The sequence below is a fragment of the Ictalurus furcatus genome, chromosome 8 (assembly GCF_023375685.1).
Source record: "Ictalurus furcatus strain D&B chromosome 8, Billie_1.0, whole genome shotgun sequence".
Classification (NCBI taxonomy): Eukaryota; Metazoa; Chordata; class Actinopteri; order Siluriformes; family Ictaluridae; genus Ictalurus; species Ictalurus furcatus.
Genome location: NC_071262.1, coordinates 6,407,802 through 6,434,226, shown reverse-complemented (window position 1 = coordinate 6,434,226; position 26,425 = coordinate 6,407,802). Strand labels below are relative to the sequence as shown.

Below are 26,425 nucleotides of genomic sequence, written 5' to 3'. Positions count from 1 at the left end.
GTACAGAATACCGGAGATTATGAAATCCGTTTATGTAAAAACTCAACCCATAAAATCGACCTGAAGTCCAGTATTTTGATGCACAGCCACAATATAGTCATCTGTAATGTGTGTGAAAGCAACACTATCTAAATTTATAAAGTAGAATTCTTGCAAAGCACCGCTTTGCTGTTCATGGCACCCTTAATGTTGATGTTGAGTGAATCTTTTCTGCCTCAGTCACAAAGGTCTTTGTTTAGCTGCAGCCTCTCTTGCTCCTCCTCTGTGAGAAGGTACTCCTCAATGAAATTGTAGAGTTCATCTGAAGTGGTGGGGTTAATGAACCGTTCCCGGTCTATACCAAGTTCATCAAGCAACACCATGTTGAAGTAGGATCGAGTGATCTGTAGAGCCTGCCTGTAATTAACATACACGCACATAACAGAGGTTCATTTTCATGCCATTGATTGTTTAAAAAAAAAAAAAAAAGTTTACAACTTTTTGGGTTATCATTAATAGTCAGGTTATAGTGTGTTTTAAGAAGCGATACGAGATATGTTTTGCATCTAACCTGAGACCCTCAATGACCTCAGTGTCTAGAAATTGTTCTTTAATCCGGCCCACTTCTTGAGGTGGAATTCCTATCAACTCAATCACTGTCACATGTCGAAGATCCAGACCACATCCAGCTCTCTGAGATTAAACATTGACATGGTTGCCAGTAGAAATGTATTTGATATATCAGAAGATATAAGTTTATTGGAGCCTTACAAGTAACAGACCTGCAGCATGATGTTCTGAAGCTTGTAGTACTGGTCAGTTGCGCTTGGAGTTGACACAATGAGAAGTCTTCTCTTCTCATAGAACTGGTCAAGCAGGGCACCAGCAGACCTCATGTCAGTTTTGATCTGCATCACTAACAAAAGGCACGAATTTCAATAGGTGAGACTTTACATTAGTCGTTTGCTCACCTTCCTAGCAGAGGATTTCTAGTTGTATACCAGATGTCTGCTGTACAGTACACCAAAATCACTTGTAAATTAACATAATTTCACTATGCAAAGTATTTTGTACATTTTGAAAATAGCTTTATTTTCATATGACCATCAAGTACAAGTTTAAAAAATCATATTTTGTACATTTTTGAAAACCGCACCTATCCCTGTTTTCCCTGGTAATTTAATTGCGGGTTAATCACTCACACATGCACTCTGGGGCTTGATCTGACCAGCTGCGGTTGAACAGGCAGACTCGGGTGGAGGTGCCACTCCTCTCATAACCAGCATCACAGTGATACTCGCACACCGCTCCATAATTATTGCCGTCAGATGAGCAGCTCAGGTATCCGTGCAAAGGGGCCTTCAGTACAGGACATCTCCTGACTAGGGAGCAGGAAATTAAAGCAGAAATCTAATGTTATATAAAGCTCACAGAGGCCATTTAGGAGCATAGGGCTTTCAAAGTCTGTGTTTGGATTTCACTTCTGAAATCATACCTTCAACATGCACTGTAAACTTGCAGGTGGCCATGTTCCGGGCCTGGTCATAGACTTTGTAGCGAATTACATACTGCCCCTCACTAAATTCCGAACCTGATTCTGGTCCATTTCGTAAAATCCTGGGAAAGAATGAAAAGTCTTTAGTTTATCACACCCCAATTTTCAATTTGGGGAAGAAAATAAGCCATACGTACTGCAATGATGTGTCAGCCATATCGGTGGCTGTGGGACGTTCCCAGGACACTGTGGCAGTAAGTTTTCCTGGTTCTGCTACCTTCACTCTGGATAAAGGACATTTCAGTTTGGGGGGGTCATGATCTGAAATAATTGAAGTTTGTTGAAGCATTAACAACACAGTTCTCTGTTTTTCACTTTTAAAAAAACTGAAGAAATTTATATCTTTATTATATTATATATATTATATATGTACAAACATGCCCTGTAATTCTCATAGTAGAGTTTATGGGCATGCCTTAAGTGATGATCCCAGGACAGGTCAAATATGCCAATTGTTCTGGAGATCACTGCGCAACACTGACTGCTTAACCACGTAATTTATATCTATATGCCATACTGAACTCCTGTGTTATGAAAAGAATGACATCTGATTTAACCTTTTATATTCTGTCCAATACTTCACAATGGATCCATCTATTTTAAAATGTCCCAAATATCTTGTTTCTTAATTATTAACTATTATCTTTATTGTATTATTATAAGTGTTCATTGTTCATACACAATTCAACTCAATTACCTCAAATCAGCAGTTAACAGTATAAATATTACCTCACTCGTAGTTTATATATACACACAGAGACTATATATACAGTATCTTACAACAGTATCTCAAAAAAAGTGAGTACACCCCTCACATTTTTGTAAATATTTGATTATAACTTTTCATGTGACAACACTGAAGAAATGACACTTTGCTACAATGTAAAGTAGTGAGTGTACAGCTTATGTAACAGTGTAAATTTGCTGTCCCCTCAAAATAACTCAACACACTGCCATTGATGTCTAAACCGCTGGCAACAAAAGTGAGTACACCCCTAAATGAAAATGTCCAAATTGGGCCCAATTAGCCATTTTCCCTCCCTGGTGTCATGTGACTTGTTAGTGTTACAAGGTCTCAGGTGTGAATGGGGAGCAGGTGTGTTAAATTTGGTGTCATCGCTCTCGCACTCCCGCATACTGGTCACTGGAAGTTCAACATGGCACCTCATGGCAAAGAACTCTCTGAGGATCTGAAAAAAAGACTTGTTGCTCTACATAAAGATGGCCTAGGCTATAAGAAGACTGCCAAGACCCTGACACTGAGCTGCAGCACGGTGGCCAAGACCATACAGCGGTTTAACAGGACAGGTTCCACTCAGAAGAGGCCTCGCCATGGTCGACCAAAGAAGTTGAGTGCACATGCTCAGCGTCATATCCAGAGGTTGTCTTTGGGAAATAGAGGTATGAGTGCTGCCAGCATTGCTGCAGAGGTTGAAGGGGTGGGGGGTCAGCCTGTCAGTGCTCCGACCATACGCCGCACACTGCATCAAATTGGTCTGCATGGCTGTTGTCCCAGAAGGAAGCCTCTTATAAACATGATGCAAAAGAAAGCCTGCAAACAGTTTGCTGGAGACAAGCAGACTAAGGATATGGATTACTGGAACCATGTCCTGTGGTCTGATGAGACCAAGATAAATTTATTTAGTTCAAATGGTGTCAAGCGTGTGTGGCGGCAACCAGGTAAGGAGTACAAAGATGAGTGTGTCTTGCCTAGTCAAGCATGGTGGTAGGAGTGCCATGGTCTGGGGCTGCATGAGTGCTGCCGGCACTGGGGAGCTACAGTTCATTGAGGGAACCATGAATGCCAACATGTACTGTGACATACTGAAGCAGAGCATGATCAGTATGCAGTATTCCAGCATGATAACGACCCCAAACACACCTCCAAGATGACCACTGCCTTGCTAAAGAAGCTGAGGGTGAAGGTGATGGACTGGCCAAGCATGTCTCCAGACCTAAACACTATTGAGCATCTGTGGGGCATCCTCAAACAGAATGTGGAGGAGCACAATGTCTCTAACATCCACCAGCTCCGTGATGTCATCATGGTGGAGTGGAAGAGGACTCCTGTGGCAACCTGTGAAGCTCTGGTGAACAGTGCTGGAAAATAATGGTGGCCAAATAAAATATTGACACTTTGGGCCCAATTTGGACATTTTTACTTAGGGGTGTACTCACTTTTGTTGCCAGCGGTTTAGACATTAATGGCTGTGTGTTGAGTTATTTTGAGGGGACAGCAAATTTACACTGTTACACAAGCTGTACACTCACTACTTTACATTGTAGCAAAATGTCATTTCTTCAGTGTTGTCACATGAAAAGATATAATCAAATATTTACAAAAATGTGAGGGGTGTACTCACTTTTGTGAGATAGTGTGTGTGTGTGTGTGTGTGTGTGTGTGTATATTTTATATATATATATATATATATACACGCACACACTTACAGTATCTCACAAAAGTGAGTACACCCCTCACATTTTTGTAAATATTTGATTATATCTTTTATATATATATAATCATATTATTATGTAATTATTATTAGTTTTTAAGCATATAAGGGTAAAAATATTTAATTAGGCCATATGTACCTGCACAAGTGGGCTCTGCACCGCTCCAGCTCCCCCCTTCCTGGCAAACACGATAACGGTCCCCTTCAATCTGGTAGCCTTGAAAGCAGGAGTAGTCGCACCTGGAGTGAACCAAAAAGCTCCTGCTACAGCTGTATGTACCATGCTGGATGTGAGAAAGTACGTGGCAACGCACCACTGAGAGAATCAAACAAAACAAACGTTGATATTTGTTGATGATGATGATTATTATTACAAGTACATTCTATTGGAGAAGTAATGGTATGAAAATTTCATAAGATTATCAGTATTATCACGGTATTGTTAAAGTGTGTTGAAAATGTACAAAAAGTACTGACACACACACCAAAGTCATTTAAACAGGTTTGATATTTGACTATAAAGTGATGGATGGTTGTCACTAAGCTTGTTGTGATAGTCAGTACACGGTGTTCGGGCCGCACACTGATTACTGATCACTTGCCCACCACGGAACCGCTTTTTTTTACAGTACTAAAAATCATTTAGTTCAGTTAGAGAACGGACTACAATTAAAAACTGAACACGTCTACTCAATTCAGCATGAGCCAAAAGTCAGAGTCACAGCACAGATCAACAAGAGTCAGATTTCGTTTATCACATGACTAGAGTGAGGCGAGCTGACTGGCGGGAAAAGTGAGGCTAGCTGACTGGCGGGAAGAGTGAGGCGAGCTGACTGACCAGACGATGGCAGAAGATTTGGTTTAATGTAAGCGAGTTTGTCATTGTACTGTTTTGTTGTGTTTTTTATTAAGAATAATAATGAACCGGGGACGTGCAGAGTTCCTCTGCGGTCTCTGTCTGTTTGGCATTGTGCCTTTACTGACTATATAACATGCATATAATATAACAAGGTCACTTGCATGCCTGGAAATGTAACGAACTTGAGTAGCTAGTACTTACCAACACAATCCCTCTAAATCGATTTGAAAACTACCGGCGATAAGCATATAAAATGCTGCTAATATTATGAAAAGGTTAGCAGAAGAGCTAGTGGTTTCAGCATACCTGTCTGACTGTTGAAGCAAGACGCATCGTGGTTGTGTCATGACAATGAGACTATCTGACTGCAGACTCGAGTCGGACAAATAAATAGGAACGGTCTCTGACTTTCTTGTGATTAATTTGCTGCCATTTTGTGCATGCTCTCGTGTTAATTTGAATTCAGATGCTTTTTACATAATTGTTTATTAATTACTGTTATTGAGAGGGGCACTTTTAAATAATTTAGAAAAAGGGCAGGGGCTCGAGCACACTTCTGCACGTCCCTTTAATGAACCCACCATTCAAGCAATTGCCGCTAATTCAAAAGTGATAGTGAAATGTGCAGATGCACGGGCATTCAGATTTAAAAGCGAGGGGGAAAGAGGGAAGAGCACCAAAGCAGCACCAAAGCCCCCTTTTGCAGCAACTTTTGTTTGACAAGCTCTGCAGACAGGGTTACCTTCTTCTCTTAACTTTCCCTCAGCATTTTTATAAAATCCAAAATATCACCACACTTGGGATTTGCGTCATAGTCATGCTAGGTGTGTGTGGACAGCACTTACCACGAGTTTTATAAATCACAATAATCACGCACGATTTTAATGACAATTAAATGTTACACGGTAATACTAACCGTCGGGGAATCGTGAAACCAGTAACAGTTTCATCCCTAGATTCTATATAGGCTATTGACTTCTCAAACTTAAGGTCACTTTACAGAGGAAACAGACAGGTTTACAACACAGACCAGAAAAAACTCATGTTTACAACAAAAAACTAACAGAAAATAGGATTTACAGTACATGGGGGGAGCTAGAGAAGGAAGTGTTGAACAGTTTTTCAAAAGCAGAGATAGAAGAGCAGTCCTGGAGAGATTGAGGCATGCAGTTAATGTTCCATAGTTTAAGACATAAAAATACTTGTCTCCAACTGGATAATGTAAACTTGGGGATAGACAACTAACGAATATGAATACAGATACAAACCTTCAGCAGAGTATTAGGTTGATGGGGTTTTTTTCTTTATAAAAAAGGAAAAAAATAAGAAAACATGACAGCCGGACAAAACATACACAAAAAGCTGCATGAGCCCGGGGTTTTTACTTTAATGTTGAGCTTTAAAGAAGAGCTTGTGGGAACGGCTGCCAGGTTTCCACAAATTTCCCACCCGTATGATGTCTCAAAAAATGCAGAAAAAGACTTGAAAATAACCCAAAATGTTCAGGCATAGGAAAGGTAGTGTGGAATAAGGTAATGCTATAGAGCATTTTTGATTTGCAGTATACATCAGCAATATGCAGACATTATACGTGGAATCTGGCAACCCTCCTCACAGACCTTTTAAAAAAAATGTTTATTAACATGATACTAATGGGGGATTCGATTTAAGCTTCACTGCCTTACTGAGCTCCAAAATAAAACCACTTTTCTACCATATTTATATATCTGTACCAACCGGTTTGCAATGGCCAAACCTGACCTGATTCAGTTCAGCAGGACAAGCATGCATTTCACTTGCTGAAGGCAAAACGTCCCAAGAACAATTTAATTTCAACTCCAATATACTGTGTCTATGGCCCCAACTGCAGCTCACACAGACCATGTATTGTGCACAGAGCTACTTATCTCTGCTTGGCTCGTTTAAAAAAAAAATTATAATTTTGTAATTTTGAAAATATTGCGCACACTGCCTGTTTTTTATCATTTTTAAATGATCATTTTCCCAAAAGAAAACATTCTCATAAAATTATACAGGCATTATAATAAAATGCTACTTAAAGGGGATCAAGTTTTGACTTGAATCTGGTCTGTAAATGCATCCCAGTTTTATAATGGATTCTGAACACGCGTCAAGCAAACTTTTCTGAACTATCTGAAATGTAACAAAGCTAAAGTAAACAAGATAAAATATTAATACATGACTGTTGTCAGCTTAGTCAACAGTTTTTTGCTTTGGGAAAGACATTTTGAAACAGTCATGCTGCATACTCAGTCAAATTAGGCAGAAGATAGTAAGCATTACAGAAAGAACCACAGGCCATCTGGTTCAGGCATAAGGCAGACCACGCTCATGTCCGGTTTAAATCCAAATATGAAAACAGATACAAGTACAGATAATGGCATTGCGTTACACCCCTACTTTATAAGTCATAAGCAGGAGATTGTACTGGATGTGGGCTGAAATTTGGTAGCCAGTGTTGCTTCAGTAGTATGGTTATAGCCAGAAGCCCAATGAAAAGGGAACTGAAGTAAGATAAGTGATGATAAAAGCATAAACCAAAGTTTTAACATCTTTTGTGTTCAGAAAGTAGCAGAGGCAATATTACAAAGGCGAGGGAAGAAAAAAAAATTATTTAGTTACCGTAGTCTCCATTTTTGTGTGGGAATCAAAACTAAGAGTGGTCTCAGGTAATGCCCAGGCTTCACACTACACAGGAGGGTTAATAATGCCCCTATCAATGTTAATGGTAAGCGCTATACATTTGGTAACTAGGGTCCAAAGGTCCAAAGATTAACGTCAATAATTAAAACTTCATCTATATTTTTATGCATCTCAAATTTTTCTATCTTGAATATAAGAGCAGGTGGTGGTATGGATGTGGTAGATTCTGTGCTTACAGAAATCTTGGTCTCAACAGTATCAAAACTCTGCTTGAGACACCATATAATGTGACCCAGAGATAATATATAAATACAAGTATATAAAGAGAGCCAAGAACTAATCCCAAGGGGACACCCTGAGCTACAGTCGCAGTGACTGATTTTGTTTATCGATTACAACAATATGATGTCTGTTTGTACCAAGCAATAATTAAGTCTGCAACCCCAGTAGTTGAGAGATTAGCGTGTCTTGATCCACTGTATAGAAGGTAGCACTGAAATCTAGAAGCTCATTGCTCAATAGCTTTAAGTAAGGCAGGGTTAAGGCAGGTTTCTTAGGAAATGGATATAACTTGAATCAAGTGATATGTTAATGAAATAAGAGATAGGAGCAGAGTTTTGACAGAGAGAATTCTTTACAAGAAGCTTTGGGGCAAGACTAAGCAAGCAGGGAGATGCAACAGATTTAGAAATCAGTCCAGAAATATGGTTAGGTAAAATTCCTTTGGTGTTTTAAGAAGCATATAACTTTTTGTGTTAAGGGAAGACTGTAGTATATTTGTACTATATATACTACAGTATATTTACTGTATATTTTGTTCATTTTCTTATTAAAATAAGCTGAGAAAAGCATCACAGTGCTCCAGTGAATAAGACACTGCACCTGGGAGCATTGAAGAAGTTAGTAACAGTAAAAAGAATTTTACAATTCCAGTGATTACAGAGGAAATATGATGATGGGAATCATAAGTTAACCATGGAGCTGAGCACATTGATGGAACAAGTCTAGTCTTTAATGGGACTGGTAATCAAATGTCAGAAATGGCACTAAAGCTAGAGACATTAGATCTATGACAGGAAGAAGAACATTACAGACATGACTGTTCACTTACCTCTGCAGTAAGCAGTACCTGACCAGCGGCGGCTGGACATGCACTGTACAGATGATTGCCCCAGAAGTTTATATCCTCGTTCACAGGACAGAGCACACCGTGTGCCTAAGGAGTTCCGATAGTTCCCACCTCGTGGGGAGGAACATGTCATGTGCCCATTGTGTAGTTTAAGTGTTCGACACCAATGGGGATCTGCCCGAAAAAAGCTAATACAAGTGAGTGTTGAGTTATGGAATCAATCAGGTCAGTGTTGCTTATCCTAATGCTCTGTTCTCTGCTTTTACAAGGTATGTCCTATTGAACCTGGCTATCTTTTCATTTTATAGCAATACAATTGCAAAACATATTCTATAATACCCAATATACTGTCTTTATATTAATTATTAGCAATATAGACCTTTTCTTATACTTTAAGGATAGTCTTAATGGCAGGCAGTGGCAGCTTATTCATAGGTAAGTAGGTGGGGCAGAGCTTCACCATTTATATCAACAAATTGTTAGTCTTCATAAAGTCATCATTCACAACTCTACACATTTTCAGTTCTGCTGAAATATTAATTACCTCTGTTGAATGTCAAATTATTAACAGATATAAGCAGATGTTCAATTGATTTGGTTGCTTTTCCATATTTTGCTATATGCGCTCACTGTCCAATTTAACTTTCATAGAGTTATTATTGTACTTAGTGGTCAAAAGTGGGAAGTCCAGTAAGAGCTATTAGACCCCCACTAGGTCATGGATCACGCTGCCCCATGCTCACCACATGAACATTTTCAGTTGACGAGGAGCACCAGACAGGAGAATTAATGAAACTGTTGACAGGGTCACTGTTTTATGCTAAATTGGGCTAGTTCAAAAAATACTCAGCATCTGTTAAGATCTTGTTTTATAGCAAATAATTAGAATGAAATCTAATCAAATTTCTGCAAAGACAAAGTGTAAGTGCAGACAGTGTGTGTACAGAACCATTTCTGCTTTAAGATTTATTGCAGATTGCGAGGGGGAAAGGGGGATTATGGATTGAATCATTCCTGTGCATGAGAAACATTGTTTCCCACACAAAGGCTGGGAGAAATTAAGAAAAGTGTCTCACTTTTCCAGGGTCTGAATTTTAGGGTTTTAAGATGTAGTAGAGTTGGAAATTTTCCTGAAACCTGACAATGATGATATTAATGATATTAGAACTTCACACCTGCTGTATCGAACACAATTGAACAAAGGTACGTCTAAAACCTATAGTGTGATAGCCTCTAGACTTAAATTAGTTTGAGGCTATTTTGTTAGTCATCCTGCCCCACCAAATTCTTTGGTCATGAGCCACTACGGATTTGTTCGGGCACAGACATGAGTGAGAATAAATCTTTATATTTACAAAGGTCACTCCTTTGTTCATATTTTTATTTAATTTAATTAATTGTATATTGAAATTATCTGAACATAACCAATGTAATAAACATTTTTTTTTATATTTAAATGAATGTTTAAAGCTAATTTTCTATTTGTTACTTACACTTATAGTCCAACTCTGGAGTGTAATGTGTCTCCTCATGCACCACCTCATTGTTGCTGTTGGGATACATGATGGCCCCTGAGCCTGTGGGTAAATAATATTTATTGGGAGATTTGTTGGCTAAAAGTAACAGTGAAACAGTGACTGTGGCAGAAAATTACAACGAGTAATAAAATCTAGGTTCTTTGTGTCAAGAAGATACAACTTAATGCATGCCCTTAAAGCAAAATAAAGATTTTCTTTTTTTTTTTTGTTTTTTTTTGGTTTTACAATTGTTGTTGTTTTGGTTTTACAGTTTGTTTGGTTTTTTTGTTGTTGTTGTTCCTTCATTCAAAAATTTTAAATAGTTAAGAAATTAATAGTGAAAAATACAAATTACATCTGAAGCGACATAAATTCCATCCTGCTCAACTCTGCCAGATGCCATTTACTCCCTGAAGATTCATGGAAAAACTCTGACATCTTCATTTTTTCAGTTTCAAAATGTTGCCTCTAGACTCCCAGCTCCCCCATGACCCTGTGTAGGATAAGCAGTATGGAAAATGGATGGATGGATGTTGCGTTGTGGCAGGATACACACTTTTCTGTATTCATTGCATAACTCTTGCCACCTATTCAGTGTCTATTGTCTATCAGAACCGAAGACCACGACTCACTGTGTGTACTGTATACTCCATATAAGCAAAGTATGAAATATGAAGTTCCTTTATTGTTTCCTCTCATACAGTTACCCTGTTTTACCCTGTAGTATGGTAAAGCTGTACTCTGAATTTTAAATAATATTGTAAGTGTGCTAATACTGTGGACATATTAGACACGAGTCAATGCAGGAAGTACGGTTTTGGCATCTTGCTTTGGTGTCAAGGGGAAATTTGGAAGCTTGCCTAGAGAAAGGGCTTAGTTTGGACTTGTGGAAATTTAACCCTAACAACTCTACCAAAGCTCACTTTTCTGAACAGTCTGGTGTATTATCATCTGTAAATAACCCAAATTCAATCAAAGAAGTAAAATTAATATCATTCCTAACACTGGCAATAAAACAAATCAAATCCAAACACAGTAATATCCTTCACCGACAATTTTAATACAGCTAAAGGGTTAATAATTACAACAATGTATTTTTGGGCAAAGATCCCAGAGGGCTTTTGTTTTTATGCCTCTTCTAAAATGATTTTTTCCTTTTTTATTTTTTTATTTTTACTAAGGCATAGTATAGACTGGTGGCAAAGTAAAGGGAAAAAAACAACATAAAGTGTTTAGTCGGATGGTAGGCCACCAAAAGCGAGTAACGACAACTTCAATGCAATTTGGCATAGAAACTACAAGCCTCTAGAATTGTACTGGATGGATGAACACCATTATATTCCCTTAAATGGTGTTTTGATGATGGTGGTGGAGAGCACTCTTGGTCCAAAATCTCTCACAGGTTTGGGTTGAGATGATTATTTTCATTCTTATCAAACTATTCATTCATCACAACTTGTGGATGAAGACACTGTCATCCCATCAGGATAGAAATATTTTATCATAGCATAAAGGCGGTCAGTCAGAATAATTTGTATTGATTTGCAATAACCCTTTACTCAACGGGGACAAGAGGACCCAAAGCATGCCAGCAAAATGCACCCCTCACCCCACACTACCACCACCAGTACAACAGAGCCCATTTTTCCAACCTACCTTATTATTCTACCAATTTCAGCCTGTCAAATGCATTTAGTTTCATCTAACAAATTCTAAAAGAAAGAATGTGAATGTTTTGGAAACATGTATATGACTATTAACATAAAATTAAAAACAGTGTCAGCAATTTATTTTAGTCAGAACCCATTTGGAACACCTTTTGTAATACAGGTTTTCCCATCAAATTCCAGCAGTTGTCAATAATGCAACCCATTAATTCAGAAAGCTCTTGACCTTGCACTAGCATTCACCTAGGCAGTGGATGTGCATGTGTTTTGGGGATGTGGCTTTGGAGGCACCAGGGGGGATGGATTTCAAATGGATAGTTTCAAAACCAGCTAACTTTTGCCAAAAATCCATTACCAAATCACTGAATGACTTTTTGTTCAAGACAGTAAATGTTGTGGATAGGTTACAGATGTTGTCTCTTCTAAACAGACTCAGAAAGTTGGAGGCTGGACAAACACTTTTTCAGTGGTCTCAGCATGAGGACTACAGTATATGCCAGTTTTCCATGTTCTCAAAGGGACTGGAAACATGGAGTGGTCTGATGACTGAGCAGTTCTAACATACCAAGACTCTGACACAGTCTGCTTCGAGACTCAGACTATAGAAATAGTTTACCTTAACCGAAAACTTTAGACTTAACTCATATCACTATATTTCACTCAACTGTAAATATAGTTATATGTATTATGAATAGTGTTATGAGTATTTATTACACTATTTAAATATATATTATTACAATCTTTATCTTTTCATTCTTGTGGTTTTTCCTGTATTCTTTTAAAATGATCTGCCAAATTGAACCTCTTCTGAAGGGTTAACAGGGATTGGTCACATCTGGTGTGCATGTCCACACTCAGCAATTCAGCCAGATAGGAGTCACTAATTACAAGGGGTAAAAAACTCTAAATAATATGGGAGGTATTGTCACAAAGACAACAAAAGGACCAGTGGTGATGTGCAATAGCTTTTATTAACATGTTACTGTCATAAGAGGAGGTCTGACCATAAACATGAAATTACGTGTAGGTTATAGCTTTCTACTTGTGATACACACGGACAAACTGAATTGTATTGTTTCCAGGCAATTCAAAAAGTGCATCCTAACAGCACTTAAATGACATTGCCCCTTTTGAGAATGATATAGATTCAAGTCCTCGATCATCTCTTTTATCCACTTAGCAGTTTAAGCACTAAGATGCAGAGTTAACATCAAGTTTCCTTTGAGGTCAGACGCATTTCCTGAAGGATATCTCACTGAGTTGTGTAGGAGAAACAAAAGGATTCAACTGTTTCCTTAAGGAACTGAGATCACATTTACACTGTGAGATTTACTGTGAGTAAGTTTAGATTATTACTTGAAAACAGTTCCTTCTCGTCATTTCTGTCAAATCAGCAGATTTTTTTTTTAAAGAAGAGTTTTTCATATTGCATTAAGGCAGTAAAAGTATTTCCATTTATTTATTTATTTATTTTAGGCTATTTCCCTTTTCATAAGGAGAAATGAGCAGGCCCACTACAACGTGATCATATATATATATATATATATATATATATATATATATATATATATATATATATATATATATATATATATAATATATACACACACACACACACACAGCCGGCAGAACTCATGCTTTCGCTCTGTAACTTACCTTCATGACTGAGTCCCAGAGCGTGATAAACCGTAAACAATTCCAGCAGCAGAAGAGCGGGGACTTTCTTCATATCCTCTCGTTGGTGGTCAGTGAGAAGTAAAACCACTCACGAAGAAAAACACTGAAAGGTTCTAGGGATGAAGTGGAGACCCTGTGCTTGAGCGGAGTGTCAGTGTGATATGATGGGCATTAAAGCTCAGTTAGTTTCACCACCAAGGGTTTGTTTGGAAGAATCGAATCAGCACACAAAGCGAGGTTTGATTCAGTCGATTCACGAAGCCGAGGGGGTGCAAAAGATTACGCATTTCCGTCTAGTGATACGCTATAACAGTACAATTATGTCAGATAACAGAAGTGACTCGAACTGCACAACACTTGTCATTTCAACAAGCAGTGGTCCGCCTGCGTCCTGCAAGACTACAAGTCACGTCCATTACAAAGAACGCCTACTACCAAATTACACTATACAACATTGCCACGCCCACTCGAAGATTCCGTATTTGACACGTGGTTTGTAATCCTGCAGGATGTTTTACGTATTTGTTGTGGGAGTTACATGTAATAGTGGGCTAATTTTGTTAGGGACATGGTCTGTAAGCCTACAGGATGCAAACGGATACACTTGAACCAAGGCCGAAGAAGCTGTGTAGTAGCTCGTTTTTGTAAATATATATATATATATATATATATATATATATATATATATATAAAATGTGTGTGTGTGTGTGTGTGTGTGTGTGTGTGTGTGTGTGTATATATATATATATATTTAAACTGACAAATATGAGCTCATTTTTGCTCATATATTTTTCCACACTGATGAACTTGAAATGTTTGGATGCTAAATGTTATCCTGAAATGATTGGATGCTAAACCAGCATCTTCTAGGATCTATCTGGCCTCCAGAAGAGCAAAAAATTAAAGGAAAAAATGTAAAAAGGAAGCATTTACACTGTGGGCATGATAACATTTTGCTGTCGTGGTTTGAGTCCACGTCTCCTCCTATAGCACTTTTCCACCAGATAGTGGAGCACAGCCCAGCTAGGCAAATCACCCCTAATCCACCATGTCACTATTTCCACCACCAAGCAAGCCTTGCAAAAGTATTCAACCCCCTTAAATATCATCACATTTTTCTGGACTACAAATAACATTTACACATTGTTCCAGCCAGCATTTTATTTCAAACCAATATGCTCTTAATGTAAATTTCCAAAGTTATTCTTTATTTATCATTACATAATTCAACAGGATAATGATTCTAAGCACACTGGCAAATCCACCAAGGAAAGGCTCAAAATGGAGGGTTATGGAATGGCCTAGTCAAAGCCCGGATTTGAATCCCATTGATTTGAAACAGGCAGTACATGTAAGAAACCGCTCAAACATCTTGCAACTGAAAGAATATTGCATGGAAGAGTGGTCAAAAATTCCAGCAAGCCTGGTGGACAGTTATGCAAAATGCCTATAAGAAGTTCCATCCATCCATCCATCTTCTACCGCTTACTCCTTCTTCAGGGTCGCAGGGGAACCTGGAGCCAATCCCAGGGAGCATCGGGCACAAGGCGGGGTACACCCTGGACAGGGTGCCAGTCCATCGCAGGGCACAATCACATACACACTCATTCATACACATATGCCAATCAGCCTACCATGCATGTCTTTGGATCTGGGGGAGGAAACCGAAGTACCTGGAGGAAACCCCCACAGCACGGGGAGAACATGCAAACTCCGCACACACATGGCCCCAGCGGGACTCGAACCCCGGACCCTGGAGGTGTGAGGTGAACGTGCTAACCACTAAGCCACCATAAATATTGAAAATAATATATCACTTCAAAATAAGAAATATTACTACAATTAGTAAGACTTCATACATATTATACCTGTGTCACCTGCAACACTATAGCTGTGATCAGCAGCAATGTGCTCTATGTATATAGGTCCAGGGGTGCATCATGGTGCAGGGGCCCTCCTAATTTTGACCACAGGACGATGCACAAAGATGGTGAGAATAACATCTGATCTCAGCCTAGTCTTGGCCTTTTTTGGTCCTGACAAACTGGTCTGCCTCAAGTGACTTGAGTTTACTTCCCACACACACAACTCCTTTTTTTCTACCCACATACTGTACATATCCCATAGTGGATAAATGCACAGTATTAGGGAACACTTTCTACATAGTTAAAAGACAACTAAGAACATGAGACAACAGCCTGAAGACTCTCTGCAATGAGACAGCACCCTCACCAGGAGTCTCAGCTCCCTGGGTTTTGCAAGTCTTTTGCTGTTCCTTATTTTTAGATAAACCTAACATTAAACTTTCCCATAGTGTGGGTCTATGTGAGAAAGTGCAAGTATACATAAGTATGATTACCTCAGAAATATTTTTGGTGTTGTAATTTTTTGTTATAATTTGATTGCTCCTGCTCATTTGAGCCAACAATTTTTTCCTCCTCTCTGTGTCAGTGGGGACATCATCCATTCATACTCCTTTCTCTGAGTGATTGGAGTATCCCCATGAAGCACAGCAAACCATGGCGGACACTATACAAGGACAACATGGAGGAAAGGACAGACAAAATGCTTGACATGCTTTTCAGTTTATTAGAAACATATTTATAAATCCATTGCTGTAAATAAGTGTATCTCAAAAGCGAAAATACATAAATATATATAATTGTGCATGAACATGTGTTTTAAGTTGTTTTTAAGTTGAACATATTATTTATTAATGTGTAATTAAATATGTGCAGGGGTGCATAAAACTTATAAACATTAAGATTAATTTAATTTCACTTAATTTAATTTTACATTTCACTTATTTGCAATGGATTGTCTAAGACAACACACTGAACATCATGCTGCTGCTGCTGCTAGTCCATTGACCCATTGTGCAGCAAGTTGACAATCACTGGTAGTCTCTTGTCTCTTGTCCTATCTGAAAGTCATAAAGCTGACATTAGTGATTGCCCTTGACTAACTTACAAGTTTAAGAACATAAAAATATTAATTAAAAACAACAGCAACACGGTCTATAACCATGGTGTGTTAACAAGGTAGGTAATGCTTATTGACCACACTGATCCTCAAATATTAGTGGATTTGTATTACAACATTGATGTAACTATATATACATAATAAATACACATGTCATTGTGTTATATAAATATTTTAAATCAATGCATTTATTGGCTACTAATTACCAAAAATCACAGTTCTGTCTCTCTAACTCTATGGATTCAAATAGCCCGCAAATAACTTCCTGGAACTATTTGAAGTCTACATGAATCACGTGATGATCAAACGAGTTGAACTTCCACTGGTGCATCTCTCTCTCAGGGGCTCTACATCCTATGACCGCCCCACAGGCTGAGTGCAGTGGCGCTGTGATGTGATGAACAAACGACTCGAACCCGAAGATTTGAGAGATGAACTAATCATTTCTGTTTCCGGTATTGCATGGTGCATTGTCTAGGGAGCGGTCACTGGAAGAACGAACGACTCGAACACAAAGACTTGAGAGGTGAATTAATCATTTCTGTTTCTGGTATTGCATGGTGCATTGCCTATGAAGCAGTCACTGGAAGAATGAATGACTCGAACCCAGACTCGAGAGGTGAACTAATTATTTCTGTTTCCTGTACAGAACCTATGGGGACGTTGCAACACATGCGTGGTCAAAAATGAACGAATCACTCTCTGAGACAACTCGCTGTTTCCGAGTCATATTAAAGATTCGTTCAAAATGAATGAATCATTCATCAACGACACATCACTAGTTCCAGTGCGTCATTGGTTGAGATTTCACGTTTGAGTCAGGTGTAACTAAGCAATAGAGATCAGAGTTTTCAAAGAAAATGGCGGCAAGTGCTACTTTTTTCCTTAAAGTCGTGTCACCTGGCTAAATGCTATAAATGAAAGTTGTTAAACACAATCATGACTGTAAAATACATCACCATCATCACTGTAGTGCTTTATAAATCCTCTCATTGTAATATACAGGGGGAACCACTTTTCACTTCAAGTTTTGTTTTAAATTTAGTTGGATTTACCACATATATTTTAATAATTGTGGTATATGCACAATTTTGTTTAATTCTTGATTTGCGAATTAAAAATATGGTGTTCTTGCATTTAACGCTTATTTGTACCTGCAATTATTCTGTGTGGCAGCGGTCAAGCGTTAACTGAGGACAGAGGAGAGGTCCAGGTAAATCTGTTCCCCCGTGTTGTCAGTGTAAGGGACTAACTGTAAAATACATCACCAGCATCACTGTAGTGCTTTATAAATCCTCATACAGTAATATACAGGGGGAATCACTTTTCTCAGACTTGCTGAATGAAAATACTTTTATAGGTACAGTTCTTAGGAGTAAGTCCTAATGCTTAACTGATATGAATAGCCTAAAATAATAACACAGACTACTTATTGTGTAGTACAATATAGTTTATTTGTGTTTGGAACTAAACCTAAGGTTGTGTGACAAAATAACAACAACAACAGCAACAACAACAACAACAACAACAATAATAATAATAATATTATAATAATAATAATAATAATAAACTTAAATATAAACGACTGTCAGAACAAGGGGATGCCCCTGCAGAACTAGGCATTTACAGTTATAATTGTGACATATTATTTAATTAAACTTGACACGATTGAGCAATAAAACCTCTGAAAACAATACATTCTATACTTTAAAAGACTGCATTTAATTGTAAATTATCTAACAAATAACGTGAAATGTACCTTATGCTGATGTTTCCATAGATAATAACACTGTAAACTGACACATGGATGATTAAGCGCACACTAACGCAGCTACAGGAGAAAAACTTCATGATTTCGCGCATGCGCGCTGAAGGGGAAACGGGACCTGAACTCTGAACAGTTTCTGGAAAATTGTCTCTACAAAATAATTGGACATAATGCGAATCGGTGAAAATAACTTACAACTCTCCAGCTGATCTGCACATCCTGTAGCATTTTAGACAGTGCATTGTTACTTGCCGCCGTTTTCTTTGAAAACTCTTATCTCTATCGCTTAGTTATAAATGTAGTTAGACCTGACGCTTTTACGTGAAATCTCGGAGGGCGGAGTCAGCTCCCACTAGGTGGGTCAGCTCCAAATGGGTGGGACTTTAGCTCTAAGTGGGTTGTACAAACCTCCTGAGGACTTTGATTGGTTACTGTAGTGTCTGTCATGTAAATTAAGCTGTTTGTTAAACGGGAAACTTGCAGTTTTAAAATAATGACACAATGAATTCCCAGATTATGTAGAATCAACAAAAGGAAGTGTATTTTATTTGTTACATGACTTTTTTTTTTAATCATGTGCTTATAATGTGCTTTCTGTGTATGCACCAGGTTACGCTGGTAAGGGCAGACGAGGTGAGCTCCAGGGCATTTACACCGAAGCATTTTACCCAGGATTGTGCAGTTTCTCATGCATGCAATCCGACTGTGCTAATAAGTAATGTCAGTGTATATGCAGAGGAAATGCATGGCACCTTTTAACACTATGGACTGTAAATATATGTAAAATTCTGTTTTTATTTCTGAGTAACTTGTACATATTTTGTAGTAGGTTTTGTTGTGAAGGAATGGTTCACTTAAAAACAAAATAATTGAGCAATAAAAAAAATTGTTGGTATAACGTTGTTACACATTCACCTCATTGAGTGCAGTTTAAGTTTGTTTCCATCTTGGAAAAAATGAATATTCCATACTGTTGAATTTTAAAATTAATATTTAATATTAGACAATTATTACATTAACTTCGATCTTCAAATAGAATGACATTGGGTACGCATACAATAACGGCAAACCTGTAAGGAATTCAATTAAAACTACAAGAAAAAGTGTTGATATTTAGTATTAAATCTGTGTTTTTCCTCATAAGTCCACAATGTCTGAAAATTGGTATACATGCCTTATTTCTCATGGGGAACAAAAAAGCCATTGGGACACAAAGTCCGCCATGATAGATTTTCGCTTTGACAATTTGTCCAAAACTACAAAAATCTTCTCCTCATGAACCGTAGGTCCGATTGACTTGAACTGTGGTACATATGTGTGGGATACATGGCTTTCTATACAGTGATAAGCAATAAGGAATCAAGTAAAACTGGCTGAACTATTTACATATTTGTGAATTGACAACTGTTGCACATATTTCTTGTGTCCATAAATCAACGGAACATTAACCCATGGACTTGATCTGTGCCACACACAAAGAGGACACTACAGTATGTTACCATGTGTAATGGCAACTTAATATCTCCAAAAACAATTATATTAAAAATAATAAAACTATCTGTTTAACAATATCTTTATCGTCCACTAGATGGAGCTGTTTGTCTTCGAGTTTGTACACGTTAGTGCGTATAGATCAAAAGCTTGCAGTGTAAACTGAATTGTATTCACTGACTAATGGATGTTAAATAAGCCTTTTTGTATTTCTTTTCAGTTTGTAGAGTGGTCATTCAGACCTCTCTACAACATGAAATGTGTTTAGTTATCTGTATATGCTCTCTCAGAAACACGTGAGCAGAGGACAGAAAACGACCAAATGAACTTAAAATCTGCCATTGATCCAAATGTGCTGAAATGTTTTGTCTGTGGGATACATTTCTCTACAATGTCAATTTGCAATTGCTTTTGAATATTATCCGCAAAATACTTCTATAATGGACGTCTTAGAACTACTTTGTCGGTGAAGATTTTTTCTTTTTTTAAAAAAAAAAAAAAGTTCTTTGAAAGATGTCAGTTCACTAATCTTTTCACTACCATGAAAATAAACACAGTCACAAATAAAACTCAAACTCACAGAACCAAACTTATTTGTCCTTTTTATTTTTTATTTTTTTTACACAGCACTAATAAAACACAGTATTGAAGCTCTTTTGCTCTGAGTGTGCCCCAGCTCGCAGAAAGAGACACATCTGTAAACAAACTGTTTATCCAGGTGATATCATTGTTTTGACAGTGCAGCCTGAAGTGCAGCCTGTTCAAGTGACTCCGTAACTTCATAAACATAGCGCTATAAAGGATAACGTGAGTGTATAACGACCAACAAAGTTCAAGCTCAGAGTTCAGGAGAGTTGGACGTGTTCTCCACTTCATGTGCCCCTTCTGTCTGCATTCTCCTCACCCCGGAGGTAGAGCCTGAGCTGCTCTTACGACATTTCCTTCCCACTCGCCTTGACAAAAAAAAAACTTTTCCAGGGGGAACAATCCCAGTTTTCATCCCCTTCCCTTATCGTCAAACAAGACAAATCGACAACACGACCAGATTTAAACCCCGAAATGTCTCCTCCATCCAGAAGACTGCAGACCAAACCCGTGATAACATGCCTGAAGACTTTTCTGATCTCTTACAGCCTTATATTTTGGGTAAGTTGTTTCTCCATGTAATCCGCAATTTCGCTGGACACTTAGCTAGTATGTTTAGCTTAGCTTAATTTAGCTTAGGTTAGCTTAGTTTAGCTCCGGTGTGTAGCACACAATGAGCCTGTACGCTCACTGCGATGGATTGACCTAGAACAGCTGTTTGACCCGTTGTGATTTTTACTAAATTTATTTAATCTGAGTCAAACAAACAAATTGTACAGTTTTCCTGCAGGTTTGTTTCTTCTTTTCACCAAATTGAAGGTCATGAAGGAAAGCTTGCATTTAAAAGGTTGCTCTCAAAAGGAGAGCTAACTACAGCATTGTTTATGTTCCCATTTCATTTAAGTGACGAGGTAACCAGCAGGTCGTGTTTTAATACTGTGAGATGAATTAAACCGGGATGTACTTTAAAAACTAAACATGGAGAGGCTGCAGGGATGGAATTAAACTAACGAGAAAACAGGCGTCCTTTTGTTTGCTTTAAACTTGTGTCCGCACTAGTTAATAATTCTTTCAGATTTGTTTGTATAGTACAGTGGAATACCTATAAAGGTACTTGCAGTTCTGTAAATCAGATGAAAGTTTTTATTGATATCAAACGTGGCGTTAATGCGTTCAGAGTCCGCGACCATGGTATTTATTACCGTTAGTAATCTCACCTGGCAGCTGGTGGGGTGGAGAGAAAACAGGCACCGACATGACATGCTCTCAGGGCTTTGATTTATCAGATCCTAAACCTAACAAAGTAAAATATAGAAGTAAAACTCATTCACCAGTGCTGTGCAGCAGTGCTTTAATCACAAGGTATGCAAGTGTGTCATCGAAAAGACAGAAACAAGTCTATGGAGTTAAATTTGTGATAAAATTAAACAAATATACAATTTTCGCAAACACAAACTGCTTTGCAACGAAAAACTCGACTCTCAAACAAACAGAAAGCGATTTTCTCACAAATGTGTCATGCTTGATTTTCTCACAAATGTGTCAGGCTTGATTTTCTCACAAATGCAGCTAAGCAACTTAATCTTCCAAACCAAACGATGGCACTATTGGTAGATTACACCACAATAGAGTGCAGTAAATAGTTTTTAGAAAATTATTTATATTTTTATTGGAAAATTTTATGCAAAGAAATAACAGTAGTGCATAGACAGTGTTAATCCCAGACCTTATTGCAGGATTTAATAATAATAAAAAAAATCTGTTTACTACACACTATTGTGGTGTAATGCGTCTCCTGGGAGACTAGTGTAAATTGTCCTATAGTGCCATCTGTTGGTTTGGAAGAGGAAGTTGCTTAGCTGCATTTGTGAGAAAATCGCTTTCTGTTTGTCTGAGAGGCAAGTTTTCCTTTGGAAAGCAGCTTGAGTTTGTTTGCGAAATGGTATATTTATTACTTTAGTTTTGGCACAAATTTAACTCTATACAAATCACTAAACAATCACATGCTAAAATATCAGGAAATAGGTTGGCGGTATCAGTTACAATGTTTCGCACTCTTTTTGTCTCTGTCCCCGGTTCACACTATTTTTTTTGTCTCTGTCCCCAGTTCACAGGGGTGATCCTGTTAGCAGTGGGCGTCTGGGGGAAGGTTAGTCTGGAGTCCTACCTCTTGCTAACCTCAGACGTGAGCACCAATGCACCATATGTCCTTATTGGCACTGGTGCAGTCATCGTCATCTTTGGCCTGTTTGGTTGCTTTGCCACCTGCCGTGGTAGTCCCTGGATGCTGAAACTGGTCAGTTCCAAAAATTCTATAGAGATGCGCAGAAATGTTATAAGTATTAACAAGCAAATTTTGTTGAAATGACATTCATAATATAACTGTTCCATCAAAGGGAAAGTGGAAATTAGTTTGGGTAGCTTCTTATAGCCTATTATTATTATTATTATTATTATTATTATTACTATACAATAAACCAGATACTAGGTTGACGGTGTTCCTTTTAGTTTTATTTACTATTAGAGGATAGAATGATTATTTAGATGTATTTTCGTCCATATGTTTCTTGTATACTTCTGTTTTGCAGTATGCTATGTTCCTGATTCTGGTGTTCTTGGCTGAACTCGTGGCAGGCATTTCTGGCTTTGTTTTCAGACATGAGGTGATTTTTATTGTATTACTTTATTAGTTTATGAACATCTACTGAACTGTGACATAGAATGCATCCTTTAATAGTGGTACTTTTCCCTGTAGATTAAAGCAGTACTTAGTGATGTATACCAGAATGCTGAAGTAAATTACAATACTACAGATGGCAGAAACCAAGCAGTGGATTCCATGCAGAGATCTGTAAGCATTTTCTTTTTGTGTAAAATTCTCAGCCAAAAAGCACAAACTTCCAATAACTCAATTACTTGTCTACAGTGTCACTGTGTCTACTGTTTATATTTAGATGTCCAAGCACCAAAGCTAGATACTTTGGTCAATATGTAGTACTTCCTCTTGCCACTCAGTCAAGTTAGATCCACTCAATCCACCTAATGGTGGCGCTATAGCACAACATTGTGCACTATAGGCCATCTCTCAAGATCCTAGTGGCCTAGAGACAAAATGCTTTTTTTTTTTTTTTTTTGTCGGATTCCTTGGCTAATTCCAAGCCAATATAACTGATTCTAAGAAACTGTAAGTTTGACTAAGCTGAAATTTGATATACACACACATTTGTACTAATCTGTAAGTGTCAGCCAATCAGCTTTCTGCTGGCATTTGATATAAGTAGCATTGAGCTATTATCAGCAAAACTTGGTAAACATGTTCATCTGTGGTCTCTTTATTGTTCTATGGAAATGAAGGTGATATTTGCTAAGAGTACTTGGACCACTCCTTGTGGCTACATTTGAAAATAATTATTGTTAAGCCTTTCATTTGTGTGATACACCTCCCTGCTTTTGAGCTTTGTGTTTTTTTTTTTTTTAAACTGATTTATGTATTTATTATGGGGAGCCTGCTATATGTATGATGTGGAATGCTTATTGTGCTGTTTCAGCATTTATTCTATACCATTTATAATATCTCTGATTAATTTTTGTTTATTGAAATCTGTAATAATGCCAGTAATGGTGTACTCTTGTGCTGCACAGCTGAAGTGCTGTGGTGTGTACAACTACACTAGCTGGGGACAGACGGAGTACTTCAAGCAGTATGGCCTACCAAAAAGCTGCTGTATGTCACTGACTAATTGTACCGCTGAAAATCTCAAAGATCTCAACCTGGCTCGAACAGTGGTATACCAGCAGGTGAGATTACAGCCTCCTGTCAGTGAACATGGACCAAATAAAACTTTTGTTATACTCAAGTCAGTCCCGCCAGGATCTTGCAATCACAGAAGTGAACGCAAAATGAAGCAAAGTCTGCAATATGCTGAGCAGCTTGCAATTTTTCAAAATTACTGCAGATTTTCTGCAGATTTAGGCCAAGATGCATCATGTGACATCATCATGACACTCATTCAGCCAAAGCCGTATTTGATTCACGCGTGTTGAACATGAGCACAGCTAAAAGGTCTCATTTACCAACAAACATCACTGCGAAAGACCGTGCAAAACAATTTCATGCAATTGCAATTTCGCCAGTTCTCGTAGTTTTCCACAAAAAAGCACAAAAAACTGATGCATCGCAAATTTTGAAAAAGCGAACGCAAAATCAAGCATTTGTGGCTGCAACAATCACAAAAAGACTGTGAAATCCTGTACAGACTGCTAAGTAATGTAATTAGAAAATAAATTGGTAACGACAAATAGAAAAAATGTTGATGTTGCGGTTTTTTGCTGCTGCAGGGCTGCTTCTCTCTAGTGACAACGGTGATGGAGTCTAATTTGGGAATCATTGCTGGGATATCATTTGGAATAGCATTCTTCCAGGTAAAAGCTATTTTATTTTGTTTAATGTTCAATTCTAAAGCAACAGCATTTTTAAAACTTGAGTGACAGTTTCAAGCTGCAGTAGGGGATATTGTAAGCCTATCCCTCTGTGCAATACCCCATGCTTCATCCAAACATTTCTCCAAATCCCCTCCCTGCAGACACTTGTGCGCACATACAGTGCCATGATTATAAAAGACAGAAAAGGAGAGCTACCGTGCACAAGCTGGATCCTTCCAGGTTCCTAAGAAGCTTAGTAATGTTGACACTAATTGAACTTGTGGAACCTGCTTGGTGTGCAGCTGCTTGTTTGGATCTGAAGCTCGCAGCCACAGCAGCACTTTCATAAACTGGATCCAAGGAAACACCAGTTGCAGCTTTGCACTGGCTGTTAATATAAGTAGGCCTAGCTAGAGTACATCACAGTTGATGTTACTAGTTAACTAGCTATCGAGTATGTTACATGACATTTGGGAAGGTCAAAGTTTGAGAGGATGATAGTTTACACTGGAACACACAGGAAAATAAATCCCTATCAGGCAGCAAAGCAAGCATGGCTTTAGTTTTCCATCACACTGACTCTTCATAGTCATTTAATTTTTTCTTTTTTTCCTCTCCGAAGTGTTAATGTTGTTTCCTGTTCATTTATAGTACACCCAGACACATACAAAATAATTGACAGGCAGAAAAAAAAACACTTCCTATCCTAATTGGTTAATACAGTGAGTGTGTTAAACGTTTATTTGCTGATTACGGAGCCTAGGTCGGTCATAGATATGTGTATATTTTGTTATAGCAGTTAACTTGGTCAAATTGTTCTTTAAGATGGCAGTGCAAACATATGGTAAAACTAGATGTGCCTTCATGTCTGTTTTAACTTCTGTCCCAGCTTATTGGTGTATTCTTGGCATGCTGCTTGTCACGCTACATCACCAACAACCAGTATGAAATGGTCTAGGCATTTCAGGTAAAGCATATTCATTTTTTCCCCAAGTTTTTGCAAAATGCTTTGATTTTAATGATAATTGAGCTGCTTAACCAAAATAGATTTTGTCTACCACTAGCTATTTACACAGTTGATTCTCATTGTCTATAAGACACAATTTGGATAATTATTTTATTTCTTTATGGATATTGCTAATAAGATGAGCAGATCTGACTTAATGTCCTTCTTGTCTGTTGTAGGGTGGAAACATAAGGTCACCCATGATATACGACACAAAGGGAAGCCATATAGTTTTAGAATTGTCTTTCATTTTTAGAAAATCCTCCAGCTAACTTTTTTAAGTGTTAGTCCATGGCAACTAGATTGTAAGGAAGGATTTAATTAGCTATGTAGGGGATCATGTCTTTTCACAGTAATTCATCTTGATGCAGTTATGTGCCTTTTGTAGTTTGTAAATGGAAATCATGAAAAGAATTCACAGAAAGTGGAGCATTTGCAGGCATTTGGCAGTGTTAAACTTGTGAAATTGATGGTATAGACATTGACTGACTTGCCTTTGTTAGTTGGTCTTAATATTATGAATTTTTCAGTTTAATAAATTGCAAATTGTATTTGCTAAAGATAGGTCAAAATCAATTAATTTTGAGTAGAGCTAAATAAATTGGGGTTATGTTGATATGAGGTGGCATTGTATATTCAAGCCTTATTGCCTTACCAAAATATGTTGAATT

General features: G+C 37.9%; 2 protein-coding genes across 2 annotated transcripts in view; one reads left to right on the top strand and one right to left on the bottom strand.

Moving 5' to 3' along the window:
* Positions 1-17: 17 nt before the first annotated feature.
* Positions 18-13,987, bottom strand: srpx2 (sushi-repeat containing protein X-linked 2). Its single transcript, XM_053630442.1, has 10 exons — positions 13,480-13,987; positions 10,133-10,216; positions 8,622-8,813; positions 4,127-4,303; positions 1,672-1,795; positions 1,475-1,596; positions 1,182-1,361; positions 762-895; positions 551-672; positions 18-396 (listed from the first exon to the last, which is right to left on the bottom strand). The coding sequence occupies exons 1-10, from the start codon at positions 13,550-13,552 to the stop codon at positions 216-218; spliced, it is 1,389 nt and encodes a 462-aa protein (XP_053486417.1). The 5' UTR covers positions 13,553-13,987; the 3' UTR covers positions 18-215.
* A 6,581-nt stretch (positions 13,988-20,568) lies between these two features.
* Positions 20,569-26,425, top strand: part of tspan7 (tetraspanin 7) — a 6,315-nt gene continuing 458 nt past the window's right edge. The window contains exons 1-8 of the mRNA XM_053631551.1: positions 20,569-20,887; positions 22,434-22,622; positions 22,915-22,989; positions 23,082-23,177; positions 23,969-24,124; positions 24,665-24,748; positions 25,638-25,715; positions 25,934-26,425. The exon at positions 25,934-26,425 is cut by the window's right edge and continues 458 nt beyond it. Of these exons, the coding sequence (XP_053487526.1) occupies positions 20,801-20,887; positions 22,434-22,622; positions 22,915-22,989; positions 23,082-23,177; positions 23,969-24,124; positions 24,665-24,748; positions 25,638-25,706 (756 nt within the window). The 5' untranslated portion in view covers positions 20,569-20,800 and the 3' untranslated portion in view covers positions 25,707-25,715; positions 25,934-26,425. The remainder of the gene's footprint in view (positions 20,888-22,433; positions 22,623-22,914; positions 22,990-23,081; positions 23,178-23,968; positions 24,125-24,664; positions 24,749-25,637; positions 25,716-25,933) is intronic.

Excerpts from the sequence above, each read along its gene's own strand:
- srpx2 (XM_053630442.1), bottom strand. The coding sequence starts at position 13,552 with ATGAAGAAAGTCCCCGCTCTTCTGCTGCTGGAATTGTTTACGGTTTAT. Across the intron at positions 10,217-13,479 it reads TCTGGGACTCAGTCATGAAG|GCTCAGGGGCCATCATGTAT; the intron begins GTAAGTTACAGA and ends ATTTACCCACAG. Across the intron at positions 1,362-1,474 it reads GTTTACAGTGCATGTTGAAG|TCAGGAGATGTCCTGTACTG; the intron begins GTATGATTTCAG and ends CCTGCTCCCTAG.